This window comes from Acanthisitta chloris, unplaced genomic scaffold, assembly GCF_000695815.1.
Source record: "Acanthisitta chloris isolate BGI_N310 unplaced genomic scaffold, ASM69581v1 scaffold43785, whole genome shotgun sequence".
NCBI classification, from domain to species: Eukaryota; Metazoa; Chordata; class Aves; order Passeriformes; family Acanthisittidae; genus Acanthisitta; species Acanthisitta chloris.
Window position 1 is genome coordinate 1 of NW_008676175.1, and position 25,556 is coordinate 25,556.

The 25,556-nt window shown below is 37.7% G+C and overlaps 1 protein-coding gene across 2 annotated transcripts; it reads left to right on the top strand.

Annotated features, from left to right (window-relative positions):
* Window positions 1-2,332: 2,332 nt before the first annotated feature.
* KDM1B (lysine (K)-specific demethylase 1B) lies at window positions 2,333-24,517 on the top strand. 2 transcript variants are annotated; one of them, XM_009076014.1, is made up of 20 exons: window positions 2,333-2,422; window positions 3,242-3,366; window positions 5,199-5,288; window positions 6,182-6,293; window positions 7,055-7,171; window positions 8,150-8,188; window positions 9,290-9,494; window positions 10,522-10,706; window positions 11,649-11,825; window positions 12,742-12,816; window positions 13,397-13,534; window positions 14,976-15,147; window positions 16,090-16,217; window positions 17,671-17,802; window positions 18,187-18,261; window positions 19,128-19,244; window positions 20,051-20,176; window positions 21,611-21,733; window positions 23,830-23,982; window positions 24,434-24,517. In XM_009076014.1, the coding sequence occupies exons 1-20, from the start codon at window positions 2,333-2,335 to the stop codon at window positions 24,515-24,517; spliced, it is 2,463 nt and encodes an 820-aa protein (XP_009074262.1). The 2 variants fall into 2 exon arrangements, with proteins under 2 accessions (XP_009074262.1, XP_009074263.1); XM_009076015.1 differs by lacking the exons at window positions 9,290-9,494; window positions 10,522-10,706; window positions 14,976-15,147; window positions 16,090-16,217.
* The last annotated feature ends 1,039 nt before the right edge of the window (window positions 24,518-25,556 follow it).

The following is a 25,556-nucleotide window of genomic DNA, read 5'->3' on the forward strand; positions in this document are numbered from 1 at the left end:
GGGCGGAGTTTTAAAGGTGTGAGCACTTCGTGCTCCCCTCTCGCCGTGTTAATCAGCCTGCTCTCGCTTCCTCTCCTCTTCTGTCAGTGTGTGTGTGGTTTCTTTCTTTTTCGATTTTTTTTTCCTTCCCCAAAGACGAACTTGCTGTCAACTGTGCAGGTGAACCCCACAAAGCTTTCCAATATAGGCCATGCTTTACGGATGGATGAAACGTTATCGAATGTGACAGCATATTATACATCTCTCTCTGTCTCCTTCTAAAGGGCTTATTTTCTCAGCCAGTAAGATAATGTCTATAGGATAGAATACAGTCATGTAAAGCTTAGTAAAGTAAGCCATATTTGCTTGTTCTCTAAAAATTTGTGGATTTTTAGGGGTGTTGTTTGATTTGGGAGGGGAAGCGCGGACAAAGTGTCCTACAGCTGGAAGTAATGGCCTTAAGCTTATCTCTTTTCTTCCCCCCCCCCTTTCTCCCCACCTCCCTCTTCTCCCCTCCCATAGTGCTTACAGCAAAAATGTCTGTGCTTCTGTACAACTGGTCTCTGCCTTTCAAAATGAGAGGCCTCTCTGAATCTGAAATACTGTTACTGAACTCCTCAGTGATAGACGCCAGTTTTTCTAACCCCCATACGTGCAATGAAACAGCTGCGTGTTCTTTTACCTTCTTAAATAAAGGGCCTCGCAGCAGACTCTGATCACATGGTGGTCACCAAAATGAGTCACCTCGTGCCTTGCTCAGCACTAAGGTAGTTCTTAGCCTCTATAAGGACAACAGCATGTTGGAACAACTGTCTAGTGCCAGAAGCTAAGGTGACACAGAGAGATACTGTTGTGCCACTGATCCAGAAGGAAAGCTGTAGGGGAGAAACCTCACCATTTTCTGGGGCGTAACGCAGCAGTTTAGGGAAATCTCATGCAAATGAAACTGGCTGGTTTTCCTTTCCAACCTTGTCCACCCCCATACAGTGGGAAGTTATGGTGAAGTGATGCTTTTTTTTTTTTTTTTAGGTAATACAGATCGACTTAATTATTTTTTCCTCCCTCTAGCTAATTATAATTAGAGGGGGTGCATGCAAAAACAAAGTTTATATTTATATTGGGTTGTCTGAACTCATTTTTCACTTATGTGGATACCATGATGTGATTTTCCTTCCTCTCCCAAATAATATTTTCTGTCTCGAAAGGAGAATGAAGCTCCAGTTTACTTGATTTGCATCAGCTTAATTTCAAATTTTGTAAAAATTCCTATACTCTCCTCCTATTACCTTCTAGAAGAATTTCTGAACAAAAATACTGTTGCTCTGTCCATTGCTGACAGCTTGAATAAGGAAGATGTATCCTGGAAGAGGGAGAATCGAGACGTCTCATACATACTAAAAAAAAAAAAAGAAACATAATTACAAACTGATCTCTATTACAACAAGATAACATGTGTGATGCAGTGCAGTAGTACAAGGGGTTTATTTCCACTTCCTTTCTGTATGTGGTAGAGCACTTTTATATTTAATTCTTGCTCTAGGCTCTCTTTTTTGTGCTCTACTCCGTGTGAAAAAAAGGCCTTTGATAATATCGTTTTAAATATGCTTTCATATTTCTGTGGCACACTTTCTCACACTCTGTGCTTTCTAGTTTACATGATGAACTGTGGTCTTTTCTGTGTTCCTAGTCAAAGGAACAGCTATGGCTAGTCACAGAGCTACAGAACTCTCTTGTGCTGTAAATCTTTTATTTTCTCCTATAGTATGCTTAACAACGAATTTTATAATATTCCAATCACCCATAACTGCAATGCAACTGGAGTTTAGACTAAATTCTGATGAACTTTCATAGGAGGGTGTGTAAGTCTTGGAACTGATTGTTCATCTGGAAAAGTGTTTTGCAGGGCAAATCTCTCGCTACCAATAAATCAGTAGTTAGCAGGATGAGTGTTACTCTGAGTGGTATTTGGATGCTTGCATCAGCATTGAGCTGATGTCTATTCACTTTGCCAACCCAAATTCCAGTCCAGGTCTTCATGTAATGCAAATCAGATTATTGAAATCCAGGATATGCTGATCTGGAACAGCCTGTCAAGATGTAATCAAGGATCTAATCTTAACTCTGAATTTAGTTTAAAATAGTACTATTGTTCCTTTCCCGTAATGCCTCATTCTCACTTTCCTCTGGAGTTAATAGTCACATTGAACAGATTCAGAGGTAACTCTGTCAAAAGTAGTATTATGAGTAGCTGTACTGCCCAGGTGATTAGACAGCTCTGCACAGTCAAGCAATTTAAATTTTTGTATTAACTACTGCCTACTTTTTCTTTTTACTCCCCAGATCTAACAATACAATGTCAACTGGAAGGGTACGGACGAAAAAAAAGGCATGTCCTCCAGATCAGTCTCCCGACAACCTTCCTGTGAGGAGTTCTGGAAGACAGGTATTTATAATAATTAAAAACATGTGGGTTTGTACGGTGTTCATTTTTATTTTCTGTTGACATTTATAAAGAAAGTGGCTTCATTGTGGATAAGTTTGGCCTTAGGGTAATTGCCCACAGAGGATGATTTAATTCTCTGAATAAGCAGTCAAAGTGTCTCATTTTGTGAACAACATTCAGAAAAGAAAAATACTCAGTATAACCTGTAAATACTTGCTGTGTTAAAAATACAATCGCAGATCTCTGTCCAGTAAGACAAAGCTATCTGCCCATCCAGACAGTGGCCTAAAACAACACAAAGCACAGTACCTTTGAGGCCCAGATGAGACATTTGGTGTAGTTTTGTATCAAAAAATATGTCCCAAGCCTACCCTAATGTTTTATTTGAGGCACAGATAGGATTGCCACTGATTAGTATCAATAAGTATGTAAAGAAGAGATTTTCTGAAGGAGAAATAGACTCAATGCATGAGGCTTGACTCATAGCATGTGATAGAGCTGAAAATATGATTTAAACTGTAAGCTTTGCTTATAATTACTTCAATGGCATCAATTAGACTAAGGCAAGACATTTTTAGCTTTAAATGATATTTCCAGTCTTACTGTGGGTTTGGGGTTGGTTTTTTTTTTTGGTAGAAAAAACTGACCTAGTTTGACAGCTGTTTCATGCTGCAGCTATTTTACAATGGATACAAAGATTTTAATTAGTATTATTTTAACTGTTTGATGCTACTCACAAGCTGCAAAACTGTCTGAATGCCATTTTGTAGAAGATGTATTTGCTCCAATTCCGGTCAGATTTCAGCTATTTTTTATCAGGTGAAGAAGAAAGCAGCTGAAGCAGCAGATGATGATGATGAAGCATCAGAGAAGAAATATAGGAAGTGTGAAAAAGCTGGATGCACTGCAACATGTCCCGTTTGCTTTGCCAGTGCGGCTGAAAGGTTTGTTTCTTTTTATTTGTGTTTTTCGTGGACTTTCTAAAGTTGCAGCTGAAGTTTAGGACTCTGACTAGATTCTGAAAAATTCCTTTGTTTCTAAATGTAGAGGGAGAATCGAAAGGTACTACTAATAGGAGTCTTAAGGAATGTGTCACAAGTTATTCTTGTTGCGAGTAACTTTCTACTGCGCAAGTTGCTAATTCAGAGACAGAGTATCTTTAGGATGTGCTTATTTATATTAATGGTGTCTTCTGAAACATGCTTTGGTTCTGTAAAAGTGAGAGCATATTAGTGTAATCTGAGGAAGCTAAACTTGCTTTCAAGATGGAAAATGAAACCATCCTTTATTGCAGAAAGTCTTTACCAAGACTTTTGTTGGAATGCTTTGAGGTGAGATTCTGACCTTGAAGTTTTAGGTCTTGGGACACAGTCATACTTATCTGAACTCTTTGTTCTCAGGTTGTCCACAGCTTTCTGTGTACTTGCACAAGTGCTTCTGCATTCTGACCCTGGTGGTATTGAATGCATGATACTGGCAAGGTGTATCTATAGTAGGCAATGTGTTAGACCTCATTATGCAGTAGGCAGACTGTAATTACACAGCATTCCTCCCTCCCTGGATAATTGAGACAAACTTTTCCTTTTTTATACCATTGGAAAATAACTAATTCAGTGCTTCATTTAATTATACATGTGGATTTTTCTTGGTGGCAGGAGGTCAGTGCATTCTGGGCATTGTCATAGGAAAGCCAAGAATTTTGGCAGTTGCATAGGGACTTTTACGGGAAGTAAGCACCTGAGAGATCAGCACTGGTGATATTACTGTTTTTTGTTCAGGAAACAAAAGATGTGCTGAGTCATCTTTTTGACTTGTTATTTTAATATTTTGCTTTTCACCCCTCCCACCCCTCTAAGTACATACTTTCAATATTATCTACTTGAGATGAGATAATTTCGTGGCTATTTCAGTTAGTAGCTTAGGTCACTGCTTTTTACTTTGTGCTCTTTACCTCATGCATTTTATCTTGAACCATTTCATCGAGTTTAGTGAGAGTTTTCTAAGTGAAGAGTAATTGCTTTGTCTGATGAATATAATCTAATGCTAATGTATATCTTTTTCTGAGAGCCATAAAGAATAAATGCCCAGAATGTGTAACTGTTTCCTCAGGATTTTCTCTCACTGGGTTAAAATCGGTTATGTGAAAAAAAAATAGGCAACATCTGGTTTGTGTTCTTATTTTCCTTTATAGTTTTGTCAGTTGTTCTAGGGACAGGACATTGTAATGATTTATGAATCAAGTGGATCACCCATACAAGAAAAATGCTATTTTAAATGATCCCTCCAACCACTGCACTAATATTAGAACAAAATGGAACAAAATAAAGGAACTCTTAAGTTCTTCTGGAGAGGGACTTTGTCATCTTACACATTTGCAAAATGCTTCGTGTGTCACAGCACATATTTACTGTAAGAGCAAGTGTATATCATGTTCAGGAAATGCCTGCTTAAAGGGTACTAAAGGCTCAGTTGACCATTGTTAGAGGGAAACTGCTGGAAGCCAGACCAACTATAAAACCGCACATTGTGTACACTTTGCCTCTTTTGCATCTGGTGTTGCTTAGTTTGGAAACTGGAAATGTTTGAGACAATTGAAATGATCTTATTGTTGTTTGTATGACTGTAGTGCCTTGTGCAAGTCAGCCTTCATGAACGTAACATGAAGCTCTAGCTTGCTCTGAATATTTTGTTCACGTTCTAGAATGTGCTACTGTCAGTAGAAAGATTTTTTTCCTAAATGTATTGTAAAACTATTTCTATGTCTCCTACACTACAGATGTGCTAAAAATGGGTACACGTCTAGATGGTATCATCTTTCCTGTGGGGAACACTTCTGCAATGAATGTTTTGACCACTACTATCGAAGGTAAATTTGCCAATTAAGATTGTGCCTTTTCAAAGCTTATTAAAATCTGGCAGATGCTACAACTGTTGAAACATCATGCACATAAACATGATACAAAGCCTTGTCCTCTGTGCTTGCTTTTTCAGAGTGTGACTTAGATATTGGTGATAAAACTGCAGGTGTTTTATGGACTAATCAACTTAAACAGAGCAGTGTGAACAAAACTGATTACTTTAGGCAGGCTGGTTTGTGTGTGCGGTTGTTCTGAAGCTTTTGTCTTTTTTTAAAACAGCATCAGAAAACTTTAAATTATGAGAAGAGTTTTAAGTAAATCTGTTTTCCTTTATAAAGCAAATTAACTTTATAATGTGAGTTCAGAAGACTTTGCCTCTCTGTAACATCAAATCAGCAAGGAGATTTAACTCTTGCAGTTCAGTGACTGTGAAGACTCGTCAGGCTAACTGAGTGTTTTCCTTTACAAATTAACTTTATAATGTGAGTTCAGGAGACTGCCTCTCTGTAACATCAAATCAGCAAGGAGATTTAACTCTTGCAGTTCAGTGACTGTGAAGACTCGTCAGGCTAACTGAGTGCTTTCAGCTCCAAGCTTTTCTCATTTGAGTGTAAGTTACATCCAGCTCTGCTAAGACTTTTGGGTACGTATATACTCAGCAGTACCCATGACTCAGTGCAGGCCTTAGATACCGGGAAGTATGCTCAAGAGCAAGAGGACATAATGGACAGGATGCAATTTACTACAATTGTAAGAACCATGACTTTCTCCTTCTTCTGACAGGAAAAATACAGGATGCTCTACAACCTTATTTCTCTGTCCTTATATAAAATGTTCCTTGAAATGAACTAGATATTCAGTCTTCTGACTGCTTGCTCTTCTATTTTCTTTTTCTTCTTAGCCATAAAGATGGTTATGATAAATATACTGCCTGGAAAAGGATTTGGACAAGTAATGGTAAAAGTGAACCCAGTCCAAAAGCCTTTATGGCTGATCAACAGCTTCCTTACTGGGTAAGATGAAAGGTGATTTATTTAATAGGGCTGTGATATTCTGATGTGTTTCTGATATTCTGCTGATCAGGCAGCAGGTCAGCTGAGTTTTTGTGGGGTTTTTCTGGTCTTAGAGAACTGTGGAAAAGCTCAAGATCTGATCAGCTCTTCCAATGTTGGAAACTTTCTCCACACCCTGCAAAGACCAACCTTCTGTTACTTTTCAGTGAAGTAGCAGTCAAGATGTGTGATGTTCAGGTAGAATAAGATTTGGTAGAATAAGATTTGAGAGGGAAAGGGGAGCATGCAAACTATAGGAAAGTACAATTGTGAAAGATGTCGAAAAAGGATGTTGCATTTCCCTAGTAAAGAGAGCATAAGAAGAAAAACAGGAATGGAAGGGAGTTTGGTGGTAGTGATGGGGTTGTTTTGGTTTTGGTTTTTTTGTGAGGTTTTTGTGTTTGGTTTGGGTTTTTTTTGTTTTAGTCTTTTTTCCTTTAAGTGGTAAACAATATGTTTTGGCAGTAATGCCTGCAAAATCCACTGAAAACCATTTTAGCCTGAGGTTTCATGCAGCAATTCAGTCTTGCAGGAAATAGACACAAGGTTTATGTGTATCAAATGTCTTACTGAGAACCTGATGATTACATGAGAAATAACTGTTACATTCTATTTGACAACTTTCTCATCTGGGTTCTTTCTATTTGGTTAGTTAAATTTCATTAATCTTATCTGTAATCAGACAGCAACACGTAAAAACATGTTTGTTTTTTGACCTGTAGGTGCAGTGCACAAAGCCAGACTGTGGTAAATGGCGTCAGCTGACAAAGGAAATCCAGCTGACGCCACAAATAGCAAAAACCTACAGATGTGGTATGAAACTGAACAATTCCACCAAGGTAACAAAAGAGTTTTGCTCATATTGAAACTTAACAACAAGTTGTCATTTCTTGTTTGCAGAAATTAATTTCTTCTTGATTGCTGCTTAGTGTCTCTAGTGTCAAAATGATAGTCTGATGGCCTGGAGAGCTGCACAGTGACAGGCCTACATGCTGTTCGGACTTTTTATTTTCTGACTGGAAACGTCAAGAAAGAAGTATCTGAAATGTCTTTGCACAGTCAATTGTAAAATCCTTCATTCTGAAGCTATGGAAAGATTATCAGCATGTACAGAATAGGCACACACCAAAACATTTATTTCAGTTTTGTTTGGCCTTTCTTCCTTATTGATGAAAGCATTTGAAAAGCTCCATAAGCTTTTCTTAATTTCTATTAAGTCTGTCCTGGGACTTGACATGAAAAGTTTCAGCTTTGGCATGAAGATAACTCCTGAAATTTCAAAGAGTTCTGCAAGTGCCACAGAATCTATATGGTACTTATATCATGACAAAATATAACATGAAAATACTGGCCATATGAAAATCTGGAGGGTCAGCATTTCATCTTGAAACTCGGTGAGAAAGATACTCTTAAAATAAATGAGTAACTCTCTTTTACAGTCTAGACTGGAAGAGCAGCTGTGGAAAATGTGGGATATTTCCAGACCTTTTATAGAAAACTGTATTTTTTTTTTGTCATTTGTTTCAGCTCCACCCATTTAATGGAATAGAATGTATATTTTAATGTCTGGTCAGTAGAAAGTAACTTAACAAATGCAAAACATTTTCTAGAGTGCTTTTGCTTTATGGTGTGTTGTGGATTTTCCCTATACATTTCTGTATTTATTTATTTTTTACAATCATCTCTGCCACAGAAGGCTATCACTAACACTTTTTTTTAAGGTTAAAGAACTATGCCATAGGAAATTATTTTGCTTTATATTTAATTTTTGTTATACAGCTTCAGAATATCTCTGATACCATTCATCTGTCTTTCAGGCTGAGGGCTCAGACCAGTGTTCCATGCCTGAGGACTTGGTGAGTAGTAGCTGTTCCTCCTCATTTGCCCTAGAATGTGGAAGCAATCTTAGAGCACAGCATTGGTTTCTTTTTTTTGGTCCTTTGGTCAGTTAAAGTAGTATTTATGCGTTTTGTTCAGGAAACTGTCAGACACTATTTGCAAAAGAGCCTAGGGCCTTCTGCTTTCTCATCTTTTTCCTCTTTACCCTTACCGTTAGCTTTCAGGTGGTTTGTGGTGTCTTCTGAGCTGTGGCATGTGATCCAAGGTTTACTCCTAATTCTTGTATTCGATCAGGCAAAACAGTATTCCATTGCCAGCTTTCACATGAAATTCCCTATCCTGAAATTTCCCTGTCTTTCAGGTGGTTTCTATCTTTAGTCAAGCTAGTCTCCTCTTTTTGAAGACTGCAAGAGAACACCTAAACATGTTTTCTCTCTCCTCTCCCTCTTAATACAAAATGTACATACAAGATATGTTGGTGCTTCAAGGGGTTTATGCTAATGCAGCCCTGCAGTTCAGATTTCGGATGATCGGATATTCAATAAGCCAATGTTGACAAGTGTACCTGAGGTACCTCTGTCCCAGGAAACACGTTCAAGCTTATTGTAGGCTCTTGTAGAAGCTTTGTGGCTTTGTTTCCTTAATGCATGTTTGACTTGTAAATTAAGGCTGCATCATTAGCATTTGTTAGGGTTTTGGAAGGTCTTCGATGGGGATAGCAGAATCTGAATTAAATTGATTGGTTAGTGTAGACTTTTCTAAGTTCAGATTTCTGGATGCATAAATGACTATAAATGTTTTACAAAGGGCCTGGTAAGGCACAGATGTGTTGTCATGGCATGTCCCATCTGTTTGCTTTCCACGTGGGTGTGGAGTTTGTGAAGTTTCATCTCCATTTCTGAGGAGGAAGTCAATATTACAGGTTTTCTGTGTCAGGCTGAGGAAGGGGAAAGAGGGAGAGAAAATGTCTTCATGACTTGCAATTCTGAGATTGGTACTTCTAATGCTTTTTGGTCTCAGTTTTGGAGGGAGGGGGGAAACTGGTTCATTATCCGACGTTTTCAAAGTACTGACGTGTTCTCTTCTCCCCTCTTTCCTTCACTTCTCCGCTTGGCCAGAGAGTGGCTGAAGTTTCAGACCATTGGTGGTACTCCATGCTCATACTCCCTCCTTTGCTGAAAGACAGTGTGGCAGCTCCCTTTCTAGCTGCATATTATCCAGACTGCGTGGGCATGAGTCCATCCTGTACCAGCACTAATCGGTTACCTGGTGAATCCAACCTTGTGAAGTTAGAGCACTTAAAGAGCGTGCCTAATTTGACTGGTAAGGGCCATCTGCAGGGCTCTGGTGCTTAAATAGGTGTGATAAATTTTGTCTTATAACTGAGTTTATAAGGCACATGATTCTGATTCAGAATACTGGTTCTGTTTTCAGCATTAACGCGCACACTCTGTGCGACTGCCTCGGTACCTTTTGATACCATTTACTCATTTCTAAGATAAAGGTAATAAATTTCCTACAGCATTTCTTCAGGGAGTAAGCACAGACTGCACAGGCTCTTTGTGCACCACCTGTCATTTGTTTACAGGAACAGGAAACTAGCATGTGGTTACTTAAACACTGTTTGCATTCTTAAGGAAATGAAGACTTATCAAGAAACCCCATGATTCTTTTTGATACTGTGGATCTTTGGGGCTTTGGAGAAAAGGATTTGATTTCTTAAGGCAGTCAGATTGTATTTAGGTTTTTTTCTTCGCTCATGACAGCTCTGAGTCTGAAAGCCTGGGAGTGCAGATCTGCAGAATAGGTCAGATATGGAGAAAGGTAATTCAGGATTCTCATACTCACCTCAGAGAGAGTGCTTTGAGGGAAGTTCAGCTTCTGTGTTATCTTAGCAGACTTTGTTCCTCTTAAGTGCTGAAAATGAATCTGTTCATCTGTTCAACAGATATTTATTTCTCCCAATGCAGTATTGGGAGTTGAAGAAGAAAGGGGTTCAGAGTGCTGCCTTAGCCTGTGCGGTGATGTTGGGCCTCAGACATGAATCTAGATCCTATTCCTTGTTAGACTCCTATTGGCATTGGAATGTACATACTGTTTCTGTGGCAAAACTTAAGCTCTGATAGGTCCAAGGCACACCCTTCAGGTAGCAGGACAATAATTAATGCTGTACAGCCTAGAGGGCCGGAGAGAGGAGAGCAATATAAATGGAATCGTTCTGGAGGTGGCTAGAGGCTGGAAAGCTTCCTTACTTATTTATCTGTGTAAGGTCAGTGGATCCTCTTAGAGGGAAAAGGATGTGATGAAGATATGATGGACTATGACTCGTTCTTGGTGTGTCTTTATTCAGTTGCAGGCATGAACAAGTATTTCCAGCCTTTCTACCAGCCCAATGAATGTGGGAAAGCACTTTGTGTGAGGCCAGATGTCATGGAACTGGATGAGCTCTATGAGTTCCCAGAATATTCAAGAGACCCTACCATGTACTTGGCGTTGCGAAACCTCATCTTGGCACTGTGGTACACAAACTGCAAGGTAAGAGATGCTGATGGTTAATTTTGTTTTAAAATAACAGCAGCTTTTGGGGGATGTGTACCCTCTTCTTAGGGATTGGACTTATTAGTCCAATTGTCTTATTAGACGGCTTAAAAAATTGCTCCCATATTTTTGAAAATGCATTCTAAGATTGACTGGTTTGGGGTTTTGTTGGGGGTTGATTTTTGATATTGGTTGGTTGTTTTTTTGGGTTGGGCTTTTTTTGCTCGTTGGGGTATTTTCTAGTTTTGTGGAGGTTTTTTCAGTTTTAATGCATAGGAGCTTCTTTCGCAGTAAAATACAAAAGTTTTTAAAGTATTAAAGCTCTGTTGAGTCTGCCCAGTTATTAACTTCTAAAAGGGATGCTTCAACACATCTAAACAGTGTGGGTGGTTTACGATTCTTTTTTTCCACATGGCTGTTGGATAGGGAAGTGATTTGTCTTCGTACTTAGGCTAACTCCACAACACTGTCTTCAGTAGAATTGCTGAAATTTCACATATTGAACCTCTCTGACATGAATGTCTGCATTTAAGTGAAGGTTTTGGATATTAATCTATTTTTTACTTGGAATGCCATTTTGGAATGGATTTTACTGGAATGTCATTGTGAGCATTGCCAGCAGGTAGATTCATTTTGCAAACAGGAATCCATTTCAATACCATTCCTGTACTAATGGAACACACCATCGAGTTTGTGAGAGTATCTTGTAGACTCATTTGCTTTCATTCCATGTTAATCTCTCTTAATAAATTGTTACCTGACTGTGCAAAGCTGGCTAGGAAGAAACTTTCACAAAAATTGCTTTTAAAATGCTCCCAGAAGCCTGATTCACGATGAATTTTTACCATCTGCTTTACAGTTTAAATATAATATAAACACATGAAAAATAAAACCCTATTAGAAAATCCACAGTTTCTAGTCTTTGTTTCTCCTTTGCAGGAAGCTCTTACCCCTCAAAAATGTATTCATCATATCATTGTTCGGGGGCTCGTGCGCATTCGCTGTGTACAGGAAATGGAGAGGATCCTTCACTTTATGACCAGGAAAGGGCTAATTAATACAGGGATTCTGTCAGTCAGTTCTGACCAGTACCTTCTTCCTAAGAAATACCACAATGTAAGTTGCTGTAATAATCCCTATATTATTAGTGCTATAAAACTACATGGCACAAGTAAACATTTTTTGGTTCTGGATTTTTTCTCCTTTACATAAATGGCTGGAATGATAGGTAAAATTACATCTAAAAGCAAACATATGGCACGGGTTTCACACTGTTCTCATCTGCCTTCAATGGTTATGGAAATTAGAGACTTTGGACTCTCCTCAACAAGGGTTTTTTTCCCCACTAAAATCTATAGAATTCTGTCTTCTGGATTTGTGCTTCTTATGAGCTGGTCAGATGGATATGAACTCTGTGAAAAATATACAATATGCTTAGGTTCCTCTTGTGGCTTAACCCTGTAATACACCTCTGCTTCCATAGGTGAGGAAACTTCTATTCTATGTTGGCTTGCAAGAACTATGATTAAAGGGTAATGTTTATGACTAGCAATTTGGTTGGCAGCACCCAAAACTGAGCAAATTAATGTATGTGTAATGGATTATCTCCTAGAAATTGTAAGTTGATTTACATTTGGAGAGTTCATTTGTCTGTGTTTTTAATTTATGAAATAGTTTTTACTGGTCAAACCAATGTGTGACTGAAATCATTACAGTGTGTTTCTTGTTTGGCAACTTGTTAGATTTTTTACTTTTGTTACTGGTAACTTCAGCTGTTTCTGTTAAAAGAAACTGAGATGTATTCTTTTAAAGTCCTTAAATTAACAATTTTCAAAGCTACAATTGACTATTTTTTCCATATGAAATGCACTGTCATCTTTAAAAGTTATCATGGATTACTTTAGAGGACAAGAGAGCCTAGATTTCTGAAACCTACAGGTATTTTTAACTTTAGAAAAGAAAAATAAAGAGTGCAATGATCATTTCTATTTTAATTCTAACTGTATTTATTTAAATCTTTTAATATTTTTAGAAATCTGTCATTATTGTTGGGGCTGGTGCAGCAGGATTAGCAGCAGCCAGACAACTGCACAACTTTGGAATTAAGGTAAGAAACTTCTGGAGTACATTACTTACAAAAAACAGACTTCCTCTGCTCTGAAAGTGTTCTTCATCAAAATGAAAAAACAACTATGTTCCCGTTAAAAATATTTATGTAGAGGGTATCCTAATTAACCTGTAAAATGTGAGTTTTTACTGAGTAAACCTGCTGTTTAAAACCAGCACTTATTGGTACTAAAATTCAACAAAGAATGCAGCATATATTATATACAGACACTGCATCCAGATCATTGTGTTTCATAGACTGTAGCCTGCTCAAAACTCCAGTTTTGAGATTTCCTGAACACATCTTTAGCTTTTTGAAAAAGAAGGGTAATTTTTGTAAGGGTTGTTTCTAAAGTAACAGTTATATTTGTATGTGTATATCCCAAAGGGTAACCTTCAAAAGACAATTTAAATGAATAAATGAAATAAGAAAGATCCACAAATGAAAATAAACTGTTTAGATTATTAGCGTTGCTCGATTGCTTGGGGGTTTTTGGGTTTTTTTGTTTTGTTCTTTGCTCGGAACAGATGTGTTTAATATACTTAAATCTTACCATTTACTAAGCTGCATCTCATCATAGGTCACTGTGTTAGAAGCTAAAGACAGAATTGGTGGCCGAGTGTGGGATGACAAGACATTCACAGGAGTCACTGTTGGAAGAGGTGCACAAATTGTCAATGGATGTGTCAACAACCCGATGGCACTAATGTGTGAGCAAGTGGGTTCCCTGCAGTGGTCATGCCTTATCACTAGTGAAAAACTTGTTAAAACCAGGTTCAGGCTGGGTCAGGGTGGAAGTCCTTTTTTTGTGACATGATTAAAACATTGTTCTGCATTGTAAATAAACTCTATGTTGCTATTATACCTTTGATAACAGTCAGGAAAAGAGAAGAGCTGTAGAATGGTTTGAAGCATATTATGTAAAGAAAAATAAGGTGGCTCCAGCTTCACAACCAGAAGAAACCACTTTTTTTTCCCCTTTTTTGAGATAGTAATGTAAAAGGTTCCCAGCAGACTTCCTTAGGGCTGAGAGAGGCTTTACTGCAAAAGGTTATTGCGATGTTGTTGAAATACATCTGTGATGGACTTGCCCTTGCTCTGCCTTGATATTTCTAGTTAAATTCTGCACAAGTTAAGATTAGTATGTCTAATAACTACTGATGCAGACATACTGCAGTTTAATTAAAAAAAATATTTTTTTGTTGGTTTGGGCTTTTTTGGGGGGCAAGAAGCTGAATTTCTCCAAGTGAAACCTGAGTATGGATTTTGTTCAGACACACAAATCCAGCCCATGCTGTTTAAACTGTTTAGTGCTCCGTAGTGTCATGAGGAAATTTTGTGGGGTTTTAAATCATCTTTTAGTTATGAGGTGAGGAACAATGACTTATTAATACACCCTGGGCACTCATCCCTTTGTGGTCATTTGATGTCATTTTTCATTTAAAGTACAACTGTGTCTTGAGATCTGCAGTGGTGACCAACAGCATAGAGAGATGTGAGGACATGTGAAAGACACTGGAGTGCACCCAAAGTAACAAGGCCCTAGGAGAAATTAGCACTGTCTTTGTGCTCTTTTCTTTGGACTGACTCTGTAGAACATAAAAGCATCTTTATTCTGATTGAGCTCTGTTTGTGTGTTTGATACAAGTTGGACAAACAAAGCAAGGTACTAGTTTTAATTCCAAGTAATTTCTTTCTTTGCTTGGTTGTTTATAAAATAGGTGGCAACTGGCAAGCAATATCCTGGCAATTCCTTAATTCAGGGAACTGTTTAGGCCTCAGATACCAGAAAATTGTAGAAAAAAGCTGATTTTAATCGTGATTGAGAGAATAAGGTGAGGTAGAAATAAAGGAGACGGGTTCTTCATGTTTCATTACCAGACCCAACATCTCTGTACTAGCCTCTAGCCTGACAGGAAGGTTGGAGATAAGGTTTCTGTGAATCCCCAATAAAGGAAAGGATAATTAATAGACAGAAGGATTGTTGATATTCCAATTTTTGGAGAACAAGAGTTAATCTGACTATTTAAAATTGTGGATGTGTTTTAAGTGATATCACTTAAATCTGAGGGATTCACCTTACTTTAAATAACTTTGAGCAGGCTAGGCACTGTAGTTTTTCCATACTTAAAAAAGCAATAAAATGTCTTTTTCTTAAGCTTGGCATTAAAATGCACAAACTAGGGGAGAAATGTGACTTGATCCAGGAAGGTGGAAGGATAACAGATCCCACTATTGATAAACGTATGGACTTTCATTTCAATGCCATCCTAGATGTCGTCTCTGAGTGGAGAAAAGATAAAACACAATATCAAGATGTTCCTCTTGGTGGTAAGTGGGAAATGTATTGCAAAGTGAAGATGCTGGCTGTGTTTATAGAGTTTTATATTAAATTGGCCCTTACATCAGACATTTTAGTGATGTGTGGCTGTACATCTGACCTTAAATCCAATAAATACTTCTGGTGTAGAATCTTGTTTTCACGATGGAGCTTTTTCAGTATAACTAATGGCACTACCAGTTCAAAAGACTTGCTTCTGCCTGAAGCAGGCCAGAGCTAGCCATAACTCCTATACTTTTTGACTAATCAGCCTAAAAAAGAACCTGATCAAAGCCTTCTGCTGGCAAGAATAGTCCCATCTCCATTGGTAACACCTCCCACCACACTTACAGCATGCAAGCTTAACAGCAAAAAATAAACTTGCCCAGAAACGTCTGACTCCCAGATCTCTGCAGCATGGATTCTGCAAGGCAGAATTAGCAACTCCTATGTTCTTCAGTGAGCTCTGGATCAAATTTCTCAGCGATTTTGATTTTGTAAAAATTAATCAGGATTTATTTGCAAGGATCCTCCATTATCTTAAAGTGTATTTTACCACAAATACCTTCAACTGTGTATTGATGATAGCTAAGAAATTTCTCTCCAGTCTCAAATGGCTAGATCAGCTGTGCTGTTGCACAGTATGTTTCTTTTTCTTTTCTTTTTTTCTATATTTCTTTAAAAATAATTTTAACCTCTATTTTTCCTGAAGCTATATATGTTTTCTTCTTGAACAAGATTTTATTAGGGAAACCTATGATTAAACAACAGACTTGTACTTTATCACTGCAAAGATCTTGTGGTTTTTGTTCTTTACTATGAGCAGAAAAACACCTTGGTACAAGTTAGCAATAAGCTTGAAAATCCTGTGATCCAGAGAATAGTGTGTTGAAATGCAGCAGGACTTCTGACAAATTGTGATATTTTCTTATTTTAAACATGTTCTTTCACAGAAAAAATACAAGAGATCTATAAAGCCTTTATTCAGGAATCTGGTATCCAGTTCAGTGAGCTGGAAGAAAAAGTGCTGCAGTTCCATCTCAGTAATTTGGAGTATGCCTGTGGCAGCAATCTCTCTCAGGTGAGTTTTGACAGCTGTGTTTTGAAGTGGTTGAGCTTCACAGAAGATAGGGTTGAAAGCAACATTGAGAAGGCACCTGATGCATTCCATGGCCCTAGAGGAAGAATCAGCTATCCCTAAACTGTTCCTGCATCCCTAACCTGTTCTTTAAAAGCACTGAGACACTGACTCCAGCACCGCCTTAGGTAATCTGATGGGAGTTCATGATGAGCTTCCAGTGAGATTCTCTTTAATGCAGAAGTTGAGAGTAGGTGGTGCAGTGGAGTAGAGCATTTTGCTGAGATGCTGGGTGACAGATTCACAGGAGAGTTACTCCTCCTCAGATGTTGTGTGTGACTTCTGCTTTCTCAGTTCTGTGTTTAAAAACTGAGGTATTTCTCTACCTTGCTAGGTATCTTGAGAATAAATGCATTTAACTTCTGAAGTGTTCCATCTCCCTGACGGTGGGCACCAGTTCACCACTCCTAGGTATTCTGTTGGCTGTGGGACACTTGGCTTTCTTCACGACTTCAGTTTTAACCAAGCAGCTTCAGGAAATACCAAAGTATGATGTTGTTTGCAGTGCATTATTTACTCAATCCCTGTTGCTATGGTTAAAGACATTTAGGGTCAATTGTACCATGGCAGTGGGACAACTGACTGGTATGTGCAGGTGCACGAATCTGATCTGAACTGAGAAGAACATAACAAAAATCTGCAAGACTATTCTACACCAGGGCAGTCAGTGGAAAATGTTTTGATATGTCAAGTGTTTGCACTTCACAAGCATCCAGGGGAAGTAAGAAAGATGTGGAAATCTATCTTACCTTGAATTTTAAATTGAAAATATGGAGTAAATGCAACTGCAGGGATAGGAATTGGCATCCAAATAGGAGTCTGAGAATTGTTTCAGATTTTTCACTGCTAAGTGGCAAATGCTTAGTGCAAATACCATTGTTTTACTAAGTATGAGTTAGCAGGGGAGAAGGTCGATGAAAGGTATCATGGAAGAACCTCCAAAGTGACAGAAAAATCCTCCCCCCCCTCCCTTTTTTCCCTACCTTATTTTCCCCTTCATGTTAGGAAATAAGGTATTTCCATTTTTATATTAAGTTCTAGGGCTGTAAAATCTGATTTTTTTGCTAGATACAGACAACAGAAATAACTACACTGCAATCCTCCTGGATTGTTGTACTACTTTCCTTTGTTTTCTCTACCAAGCAGAACTATAAATTAGTTCCTAGTGACCAACCCATGTTGGGAACTTTCTTAATCCAGTAATTCCTATATTCAATAGTAGCATTAGGTAAATAAACCATTTGCTTTTTGTCAGTGTTGCTATAAATTCTGGCGATACACTATTTTTAACCCAATTGTGAGGGGAATTAGGGTTGGCTCCTTTTAAACTGTGGGACTTCTGCTAGTACCCATGTCCCCTCACCAATAGAAACGGCTAGTTATGTTCTGTCCACAGGTATCTGCACGCTCATGGGACCACAATGAATTTTTTGCCCAGTTTGCTGGAGATCACACTCTTCTAACTGTGGGATATTCAACTGTGATTGAAAAGTTGGCAGAAGGGCTGGACATCCGGCTGAATTTCCCAGTGAGTCTGGAAAGTGTTGATGCAGTGCCTGTCTTGGATTGCTTTGAAGCACCCAGTCATAAGTTTGTATTATTTTGGACATATTTGCAATTATTTCAATTTATCTTTAAAAAAAAAAAAAAGGACAATTTCAGCATTTTTTTAAATCTTCTTTGAGGGCTATCAGTACTTAAATATTACAATATGATGATAGAAAAACCATCATGATTCTAACATTTTTCAGCTTCCATGGAGGCTATTTTTTTTCTTTTGGTATTTCTGTGGAAATTTGTGATCTTCGCTTGCTAGTTTGCAGACGGATGATATATTAGCTGCTCTTGTTGGAACTTGCATTGCATTTTTACATTTTGTAGTATAATCTTCTTTCAATTTGTCTTTCAATAGGTACAGAGTATTGACTACTCTGGTGAAGAAGTGCAGGTCACTACTGCAGATGGAACAGTGTGGACAACACAAAAGGTACCCAATAAGCTTCAAGATTAAGCCTTGCAGGGAACACACACTACGTGTCCTTTTTGGTTTTGGTTTTTTTAACTCTCAGAAGACTATTTTTAACTCTCAAAAGACTACTTGAGTCCAATTTCTTCCCACTCAAAGATGAATACTTGTGTATTTGGTGTCCTACAGCCTAACTGTCAGTGAGCATCCTTGAGTTCTGAATACTAGATGATTTGAAGAACTAAGGACTACAAAGGTAGTACTAAAATGTGAAGCAAATAGATTTTTATATGGTCTTTGAAGTGATGTTTGTGTTATCTGGTTCCACTCCCTGCTCAGTTTTACCCCATTTAGCATGTGAATCTGCCCTGTTAAAATTTCCACTTTGGTATGCAGGATTTGACAAGCTATATTTCTCAGTCTCCCTTATTCCCTGTATCCCCACCTTTTCCATGCAGAGTAATTTAGCTTTTAGTAGTTTTGATAAAGATTGGATTGACATCAACACTGTTACTGAGCGTATTTTAAAGAGAAGGGATCTGTGAAGGAATTAAAACCAAACCAAAACAATGACCTTAGTAACGACCTCCTCTCCTAAAGACAGTTTTGTTAATCTGAGAGCCATCGCCTACGATTTACAGGAAGTATCAATAGCATGGTTAGCCACTCTGACACAAGCAATTCAAAGGACTAAAACTTAGAATCAGGGAACTGCAGGATCTGTTGTCACCTGAATGTAAGGCCCATTAATGGGAACTAAAACTAGACACCAATCTAGAAATGTCTAGTCAGTGTTATGATGCATCCTACAAGGATAATCCAAGATAGTTAAGAGGATGTTGTGAGGCTGAAGAGCAGTATTCAGGTTTTGCTACTATTTCTTTCAGGTATTAGTGACTGTACCACTGTCCCTTCTTCAGAAAAATGCCATTCAGTTTAATCCTTCACTGTCAGAAAAAAAAATTAAAGCCATTAATAGTTTGGGAGCAGGAGTCATTGAGAAGGTAAGTGATTTCAGATTATCTTTAATTTTCTTTTCATAGAAACATTGGCTGTTTTGTCCCTGTTGCTTTTGCAGTGCATTTCTCAGGATTTATTATGCATTTGGTTTTGTAGCCCAGAAAAGTAAAATGTTGTCAGGGATTACATGTATTTCTATTTCTTAGATTTCCCAATTTAATGGTGTTTTTAAAGAAATTGTTTGCAGAATCATTTCATGGCTTAAACATTTTGTGCCTAATTTTGAGCAAGCTTTAACAACCTTCCAAAATTCCAATAATATGCTTATTTCAGGTCCTTTTAACCTAATAAATGCACAAACTATTTCTGAAGAATACCAGAAGTTGTGTATTTGACCAGTGTAAAATCTCCTACTGTTTCCCAGTGCCTCTCCTGAAAAGATCCCTAATAAGATATGTACTTAGAGCAAAACAGCAATAGAGTAATGCCAGAACAGGATTATAACAATGTTGACATTCAAAGGCAAGATTCAGAAACTCCCAGCACAGGATGGAGGTTGCTTAAGTCCTACATTAGGTTTGCAAAAAAATCTGTTGAATTTCTGGAGCATTATACACAATGAATTCCATTGCGAATTTGATAGTCTGTGCATGGGCAATTTATAAGATTAGAATTTTTTTAATTTGCCTGTCCCCCTTGGAGGATAGGCCCATATAGTCTCTGTGGAGACCTCTTCATGGAACTGTGTCTCTAAATGAGTGGAATCAGAAAGAAGAATTAGAAGAACATATACTATATCCTGTTACGAGTTTTGTGGTATAAAATGCTTTAATTCCGTCTTTCTCTCTAGATTGCCTTGCAGTTTCCATATAGATTTTGGGACAGTAAAATTCAAGGAGCTGATTTTTTTGGTCATGTTCCACCCAATTCCAGCCAACGCGGGCTCTTTAGTGTTTTCTATGACATGGACTCAGAGGTATGATATGCTCTCTGTATTTTCTGTTGTCCCTTCAGAAATTCAGCTTGGAGTCTAGGTGCAATAACTACTGAACAATGAAAGTTTTCTTTTCCCCCCACCTCTCCAACTGTTAAAAGCAGTGGAAGCAGTGCTATTTATCAAGAAAAAGCTGATTGCTACTTCATTGTAATAAATGGGAATGTTTTCCCTTGTTTGAATACAAAGTAATATACAAGCCAAATATATTTTCAACTATCCTGATCCTTACTATAGATATATCTACTAATGTGAGAAAAAGTCTACCAGTCACTTCCAGTATAAGACTTTTGTTCTCTTACTTAAATCAGCTAAAAAACCTCTTAAAAAGATCATGCTGGCTAACTACCACTTAATGGCTTGCAGTAGCCTAAATAACTATGTGGAATAGCAGAAGACAAACACCAAGTTTTGTATGAAACTCAGGTCCATAGGGTCAGTCCCAAACTTAGGAATCCCAAACCAAATTCAAACCAGTGCATTGCCATCATGTTTCTCTTCCCCACCACTTCCAAGCAGACACATTATACATTTATCTTGTACCTTTCATGCTTTTGCAACAACTGCTGCTTACTATTTGGCAGCAATTAAAACGCCATTTTGTAACCTTACGTCTTACTCCAAAAGGAAACCACCCTGTGAAGACCGTGTTCTATTACTACACTGTTTGTACCTGTGTAGGACTTCGCTTAAATGAGTTGTCTCCAGTACATTTAAGCTCATTGTACACGAGGTTCAGTGTGCTGGAGCTGTCCAGAGACACTAGATACAGTTCTTAACTTGCTTGATAGCTACTTTCTGCTAGTTATCAAGTTTAGGAACAGAAGAGTTGCTTTATATAATGAAAAGAGGGAGAGTTCTTTAAAGGAATTGAGAATCTGTGTACTCTCCCATTGTCACCACTTCACCTCTAAAACTTCTGCATGGTAGCAGGTGACTTGAAGTAAAAGGAAGTACCAGTAGTCCTGACCTTTCATTTCTTGGTCCAAAATCTGCTAGTAAGAACATAGTATTGGCCTAATCCAAATCATATCTACTAGTATTTAAGTAGATTCTCTTTGCCATCTTTTGGAAATGCAGTACAGTTGAGGAATAAGTTTGGCACAGAACTGGAGCTTAAGAGGTCTCATAAAGAATAACACTATAAATGTAATTTTTTGGTATAGCTTTTAAATGGGTAGATAGGAAATTTTCAGTAAATCAACAAATTGTAAAAGGAGCTGACTGTAAGAGATCTGTGAATAAGAGAATATTAGTAATTTAAGCATCAATACTGTAGAATATGCACCCTTTAAGGGCTCAAACCCACTTTCCTCTAGAACAAAAGTTGCTTTGCAGCTCAAAATATCTTTGCGATACCAATTAAAAGGGACTCTTCAAGAAATGCTTAATCACTTAATAATGTCTTGTTTGTAGGGCAAAGAAAGCATTTTAATGTCAGTGGTCACTGGAGATGCTGTGGCAACCATTAAGAATTTAGATGATCAACAAGTCCTGCAACAGTGTATGACTGTACTCCGAGAGCTGTTTAAGGAGCAGGTAAGAGAAGTCTCTTTTATTAAGGGATGAATTAACATGCCATAGGCATAGAGCTTTCAAATGTAGTACTTTGTCATGTATAGGAATACCATTGACATTTCAAACTGTTTTCTTATCAGTTTCAGGGAAAATGTTTCCTTTTTGAGATACTCTAAAAATGCAATTTTTGGTCTCTTGTGCGAAAAATGTAAATTGAAGTATCTTAGATCTATCTGAAGGAAAATAGTAATGAATTGAAAACCAGAAATGAGCTATCATCCTTCAAAGTGCTTTTAGAAAGTAAAAATAATTAAAATCAGTACTTTAGGCAGGTAACACAAATATATTTCTTACTTAGCTGTCCCTCATTTATTTTTTGATCACCACTTCTAATATGTGATAAAACCTTTAAGCTAGATGAATTTGATTATGATCCCCCCCCAAAGCAATGGAAATTACAACACCCCCAATCCCAAACAATCCAATCCATTTCTCTTCTAATAACTAACAACCCTTCCTCAGCTGTCTTGGGATGGTGATACAGGCAAAATGATCTAGCAAGGGCCCTACATCCTGATTGTAAAAACACACTAGGTAAAAATTTATATCTTTTTTCCTCTCCCCAGCTCATCATTAGGATAAAAGCTAATAGGAAAATCAGAGAAATCTGAGGCAAGCAGAATACTATCACTTAGCAACATTATTTGCATTCCACTCTAGGGACAGTAATGCCTCAGTTAAATTACTTTGAGCAGTTAGATCCCAAGGAATGATTGTGTTAATAACATTTGGGGTGACCTCTCAAGTTTTACTGATGGTTCAGATGTTAGGTTTAGTGGTTTAGAAGAACTTTGGCATCAGAAAGCTCAACTATTCCTAGAAAACATACTTTTAGTAATGGCTTTAAAGTTACCAGAACCACATGTAATGAAAATTCACTTACCTCCTTACTTTGATCTCATGAGAACATAGAGGTAGGGGTGCCAGTCTGGTCTAGAAAAGTGATTTTCATGTCTGTCTCTGTAGTTTATAGCAGCTGTGAATTTCAGTCATTTGACAACCATGCAGTGGGATTTTCAAAGACAAAATAGCTTCTGGGGATGTACCAGAACTTCTTCTGAGATGTCCATAAAACTTGCCATACTCAGCTAGTCATTGTATTGATTGCTTGAAGTTTAGTCTCTCATGTGCTGCCTGAATGGAATACCCAATTTGTCGACACCAGCTGGTGTGCAAGAGGCAACCAGGGGTGCTTCTGTTTGCTTGCCATAAGCTCCTCAAGAGTAAGACAACTGTAGTTGACTAAGCCTTCATACAAGTGTTATCCAGGCTCTTTTGGGTAGAACTGTGTCCAAGTTGCATGCTGCAATGTGAAAAAGACAGTATTACTGTCACAGCTCAGCTACAGACACTAGGACTTTCTGGGTTTTGTTTCCCCTCTGAATCTAGTTTTCAAGATAGCTCACCTTCTGATCTTAGCAAAGTTACCTTATTTCCCCATTGGAATAAAATGACCTCCACAGTGAAGATTGCATTTTGAGATTTAACAAGCTAGAAGTAGCAAAGCATTATGTTATACCAAGACAAAAATTGCTCACATTATACATAGAAACCTGTTGAATTATGATATTGGCAATCTAATTAATTACTAAGTATGTATTTGAGCATAAATACTGTAGAATATTCATCCTTTACTCTCATAAATCAAACCCACTTTCCTCTAAAACAGAAGTTGCTTTGCAGCTCAAAATATCTTTGCAATACCAATTAAAAGAGACTCTTCAAGAAATACATAATAATTAATAATGTCTTCTTTTTAGGGCAAAGCAAGCCCTAAACTGGGTATTTTCTTTTTATGTGTACAGGTATTTCTAGGTATATTACAATATGCAGATTTGTTGCATTCAGAACAGTGCAGCAGTGATGTTTCAGGCATCAGGCAAAACCGTGGTTGGTAGTACAATAAAGAAAATCAGGATTTAGCTGCAGAATGCAATCTTGTCTGTATTGTAATAATATTACATACTCCTAAAGATAACAGGAAACTGTTTATGAGAAAAACCTATGCAATTATGAATGTTTATTTGCAGCACATAACTCCCATTTTGATTATGCAGGAGGTTCCTGACCCAGTGAAGTTTTTTGTCACTCGGTGGAGCAATGACCCTTGGCTCCAGATGGCTTACAGTTTTGTGAAAACAGGGGGCACTGGCGAAGCTTACGACATTATAGCTGAAGATATACAAGGAAAAATATTTTTTGCTGGTGAAGTAAGTATCTTTGTTATTGTTGATTAAGGTTATCAAGGAACAGTTCCTTATGACAGATCGTCTTCTGCTAACCAACACTATCAATCTAGAGGTAGTACATAAATACCCTGTTATAGAAATATGCCAGTGATGCCATAACAATTGCATGCTGATGATGGTCTAGGTGTATTCTGTACTGGAGCAGAACTTAACCTGCCCCACTAAAGTGCAGATGGCAGGGCAGACAGCTGCCTTTGCTAGCTGCCTTGCTTGCAAATTTTGAAGTTGCTAAGAATTTAAAGTGTTTCTTCTGAAATTCTTTCTAAGGAGTTTTCCACGGCTTTTGAAGATGTTGGTATGTGCTTACAGAAAACAAAACTTATCTTATAACCTGAAGTCCTACCTGTTCTAATAGTTTTAGAAACAATTAACTTTTTTCTTTTTTTTTTTTTTTTTTTTTCCCCAAATACAGGCCACAAATAGGCACTTTCCTCAGACCGTTACAGGAGCTTACTTGAGTGGGGTTCGCGAAGCAAGCAAAATAGCAGCATTTTAAGTACTGAAATTTTGTGTTTATAGATTTTTAATTGTTTTCTGTGGGTAAAATATCTTCAAGTTTCCTATTGCTGCCTTTTACCTATGTGGCACTTGAATAGTATATGGTACCTGAAGATATAATCTTCCTTTTCCTCTTTCTCCCCCACCCCCCTTGTAAGCCCTGATGATACATCTTGTGGGGGCTTTTATCCAGCTAAGGTATTGCTAGCAGGAGTGACATTGGAATCTTTGGCCAGGGCTTAACTAACAGAACTTTTGTCGAGAGTCCTCTTCTGTATGGCTCAAATTATGCTATTGTGAACCTTCATTTCAGAAGGTCATATTAAAACAAGACTAAAGTTAACGTGCAGCGTTAAGAATGCTGGCAGCTGGTAATGATGATGGGAATTTTCCACTAACTGTACTTCTCAGGTTGATTATGCTCATAGGAATTCAAACAGGCTCCAAAAAGCCTGAATAGCCTAGAAAAATTCTAGAATTATTGTAGGAAGGAACTCAACTGTCTTTTTTCCCCACTTGCAATCAATAACCTTTTGAATAATATTTTTTTCCATATTCTTTGCCTCCACTAAGTGGGCCTTGGAATATGAAGTTTGTTCCCTTAATTAAGAGAGCTGGAACAGTTTACAGTGCAATCGTAGAAAGGTTATTACAGCTAATCAAAACTTGAAAAATTAGCTTTTATGTTATTTTAAAAACTTTGAAATATTCTCTGGTACTTATTCAGAGAAATTCTTGTTAAAATAATAGGCTAAGAGTGCTGCTGGTCATGTAGAAACAGAACAGCTTAAAAATACTTTATTTCTATGATTATTTTGAAACCAAATTCCCAAATTCATTTGGGCTGAGTAAAGGAAGTATCTACTGCTATGAGTGCACAGTGGGAGATGAAGGACAGTAAGTTCCTCATGGCTCATTCAGCTTTTATATTAAAAAATAAGTGAAAATGAATGAGAAAAAAATATTAACACTTTCATGAAGGGCTGAAACAAGGTGGCTTGCACTTTGACTTGAAGTTTTTTGGTTGTTTTTTTTTC

What these genes read in the sequence shown, in the direction of transcription:
- KDM1B (XM_009076014.1), top strand. Translation starts at nt 2,333, where the DNA reads ATGTCAACTGGAAGGGTACGGACGAAAAAAAAGGCATGTCCTCCAGAT. An exon ending in GTGGCAGCAATCTCTCTCAG is followed by an intron (nt 16,218 to 17,670) that starts GTGAGTTTTGAC and finishes TTCTGTCCACAG; the next exon opens with GTATCTGCACGCTCATGGGA. An exon ending in GAGCAGGAGTCATTGAGAAG is followed by an intron (nt 19,245 to 20,050) that starts GTAAGTGATTTC and finishes CTTTCTCTCTAG; the next exon opens with ATTGCCTTGCAGTTTCCATA.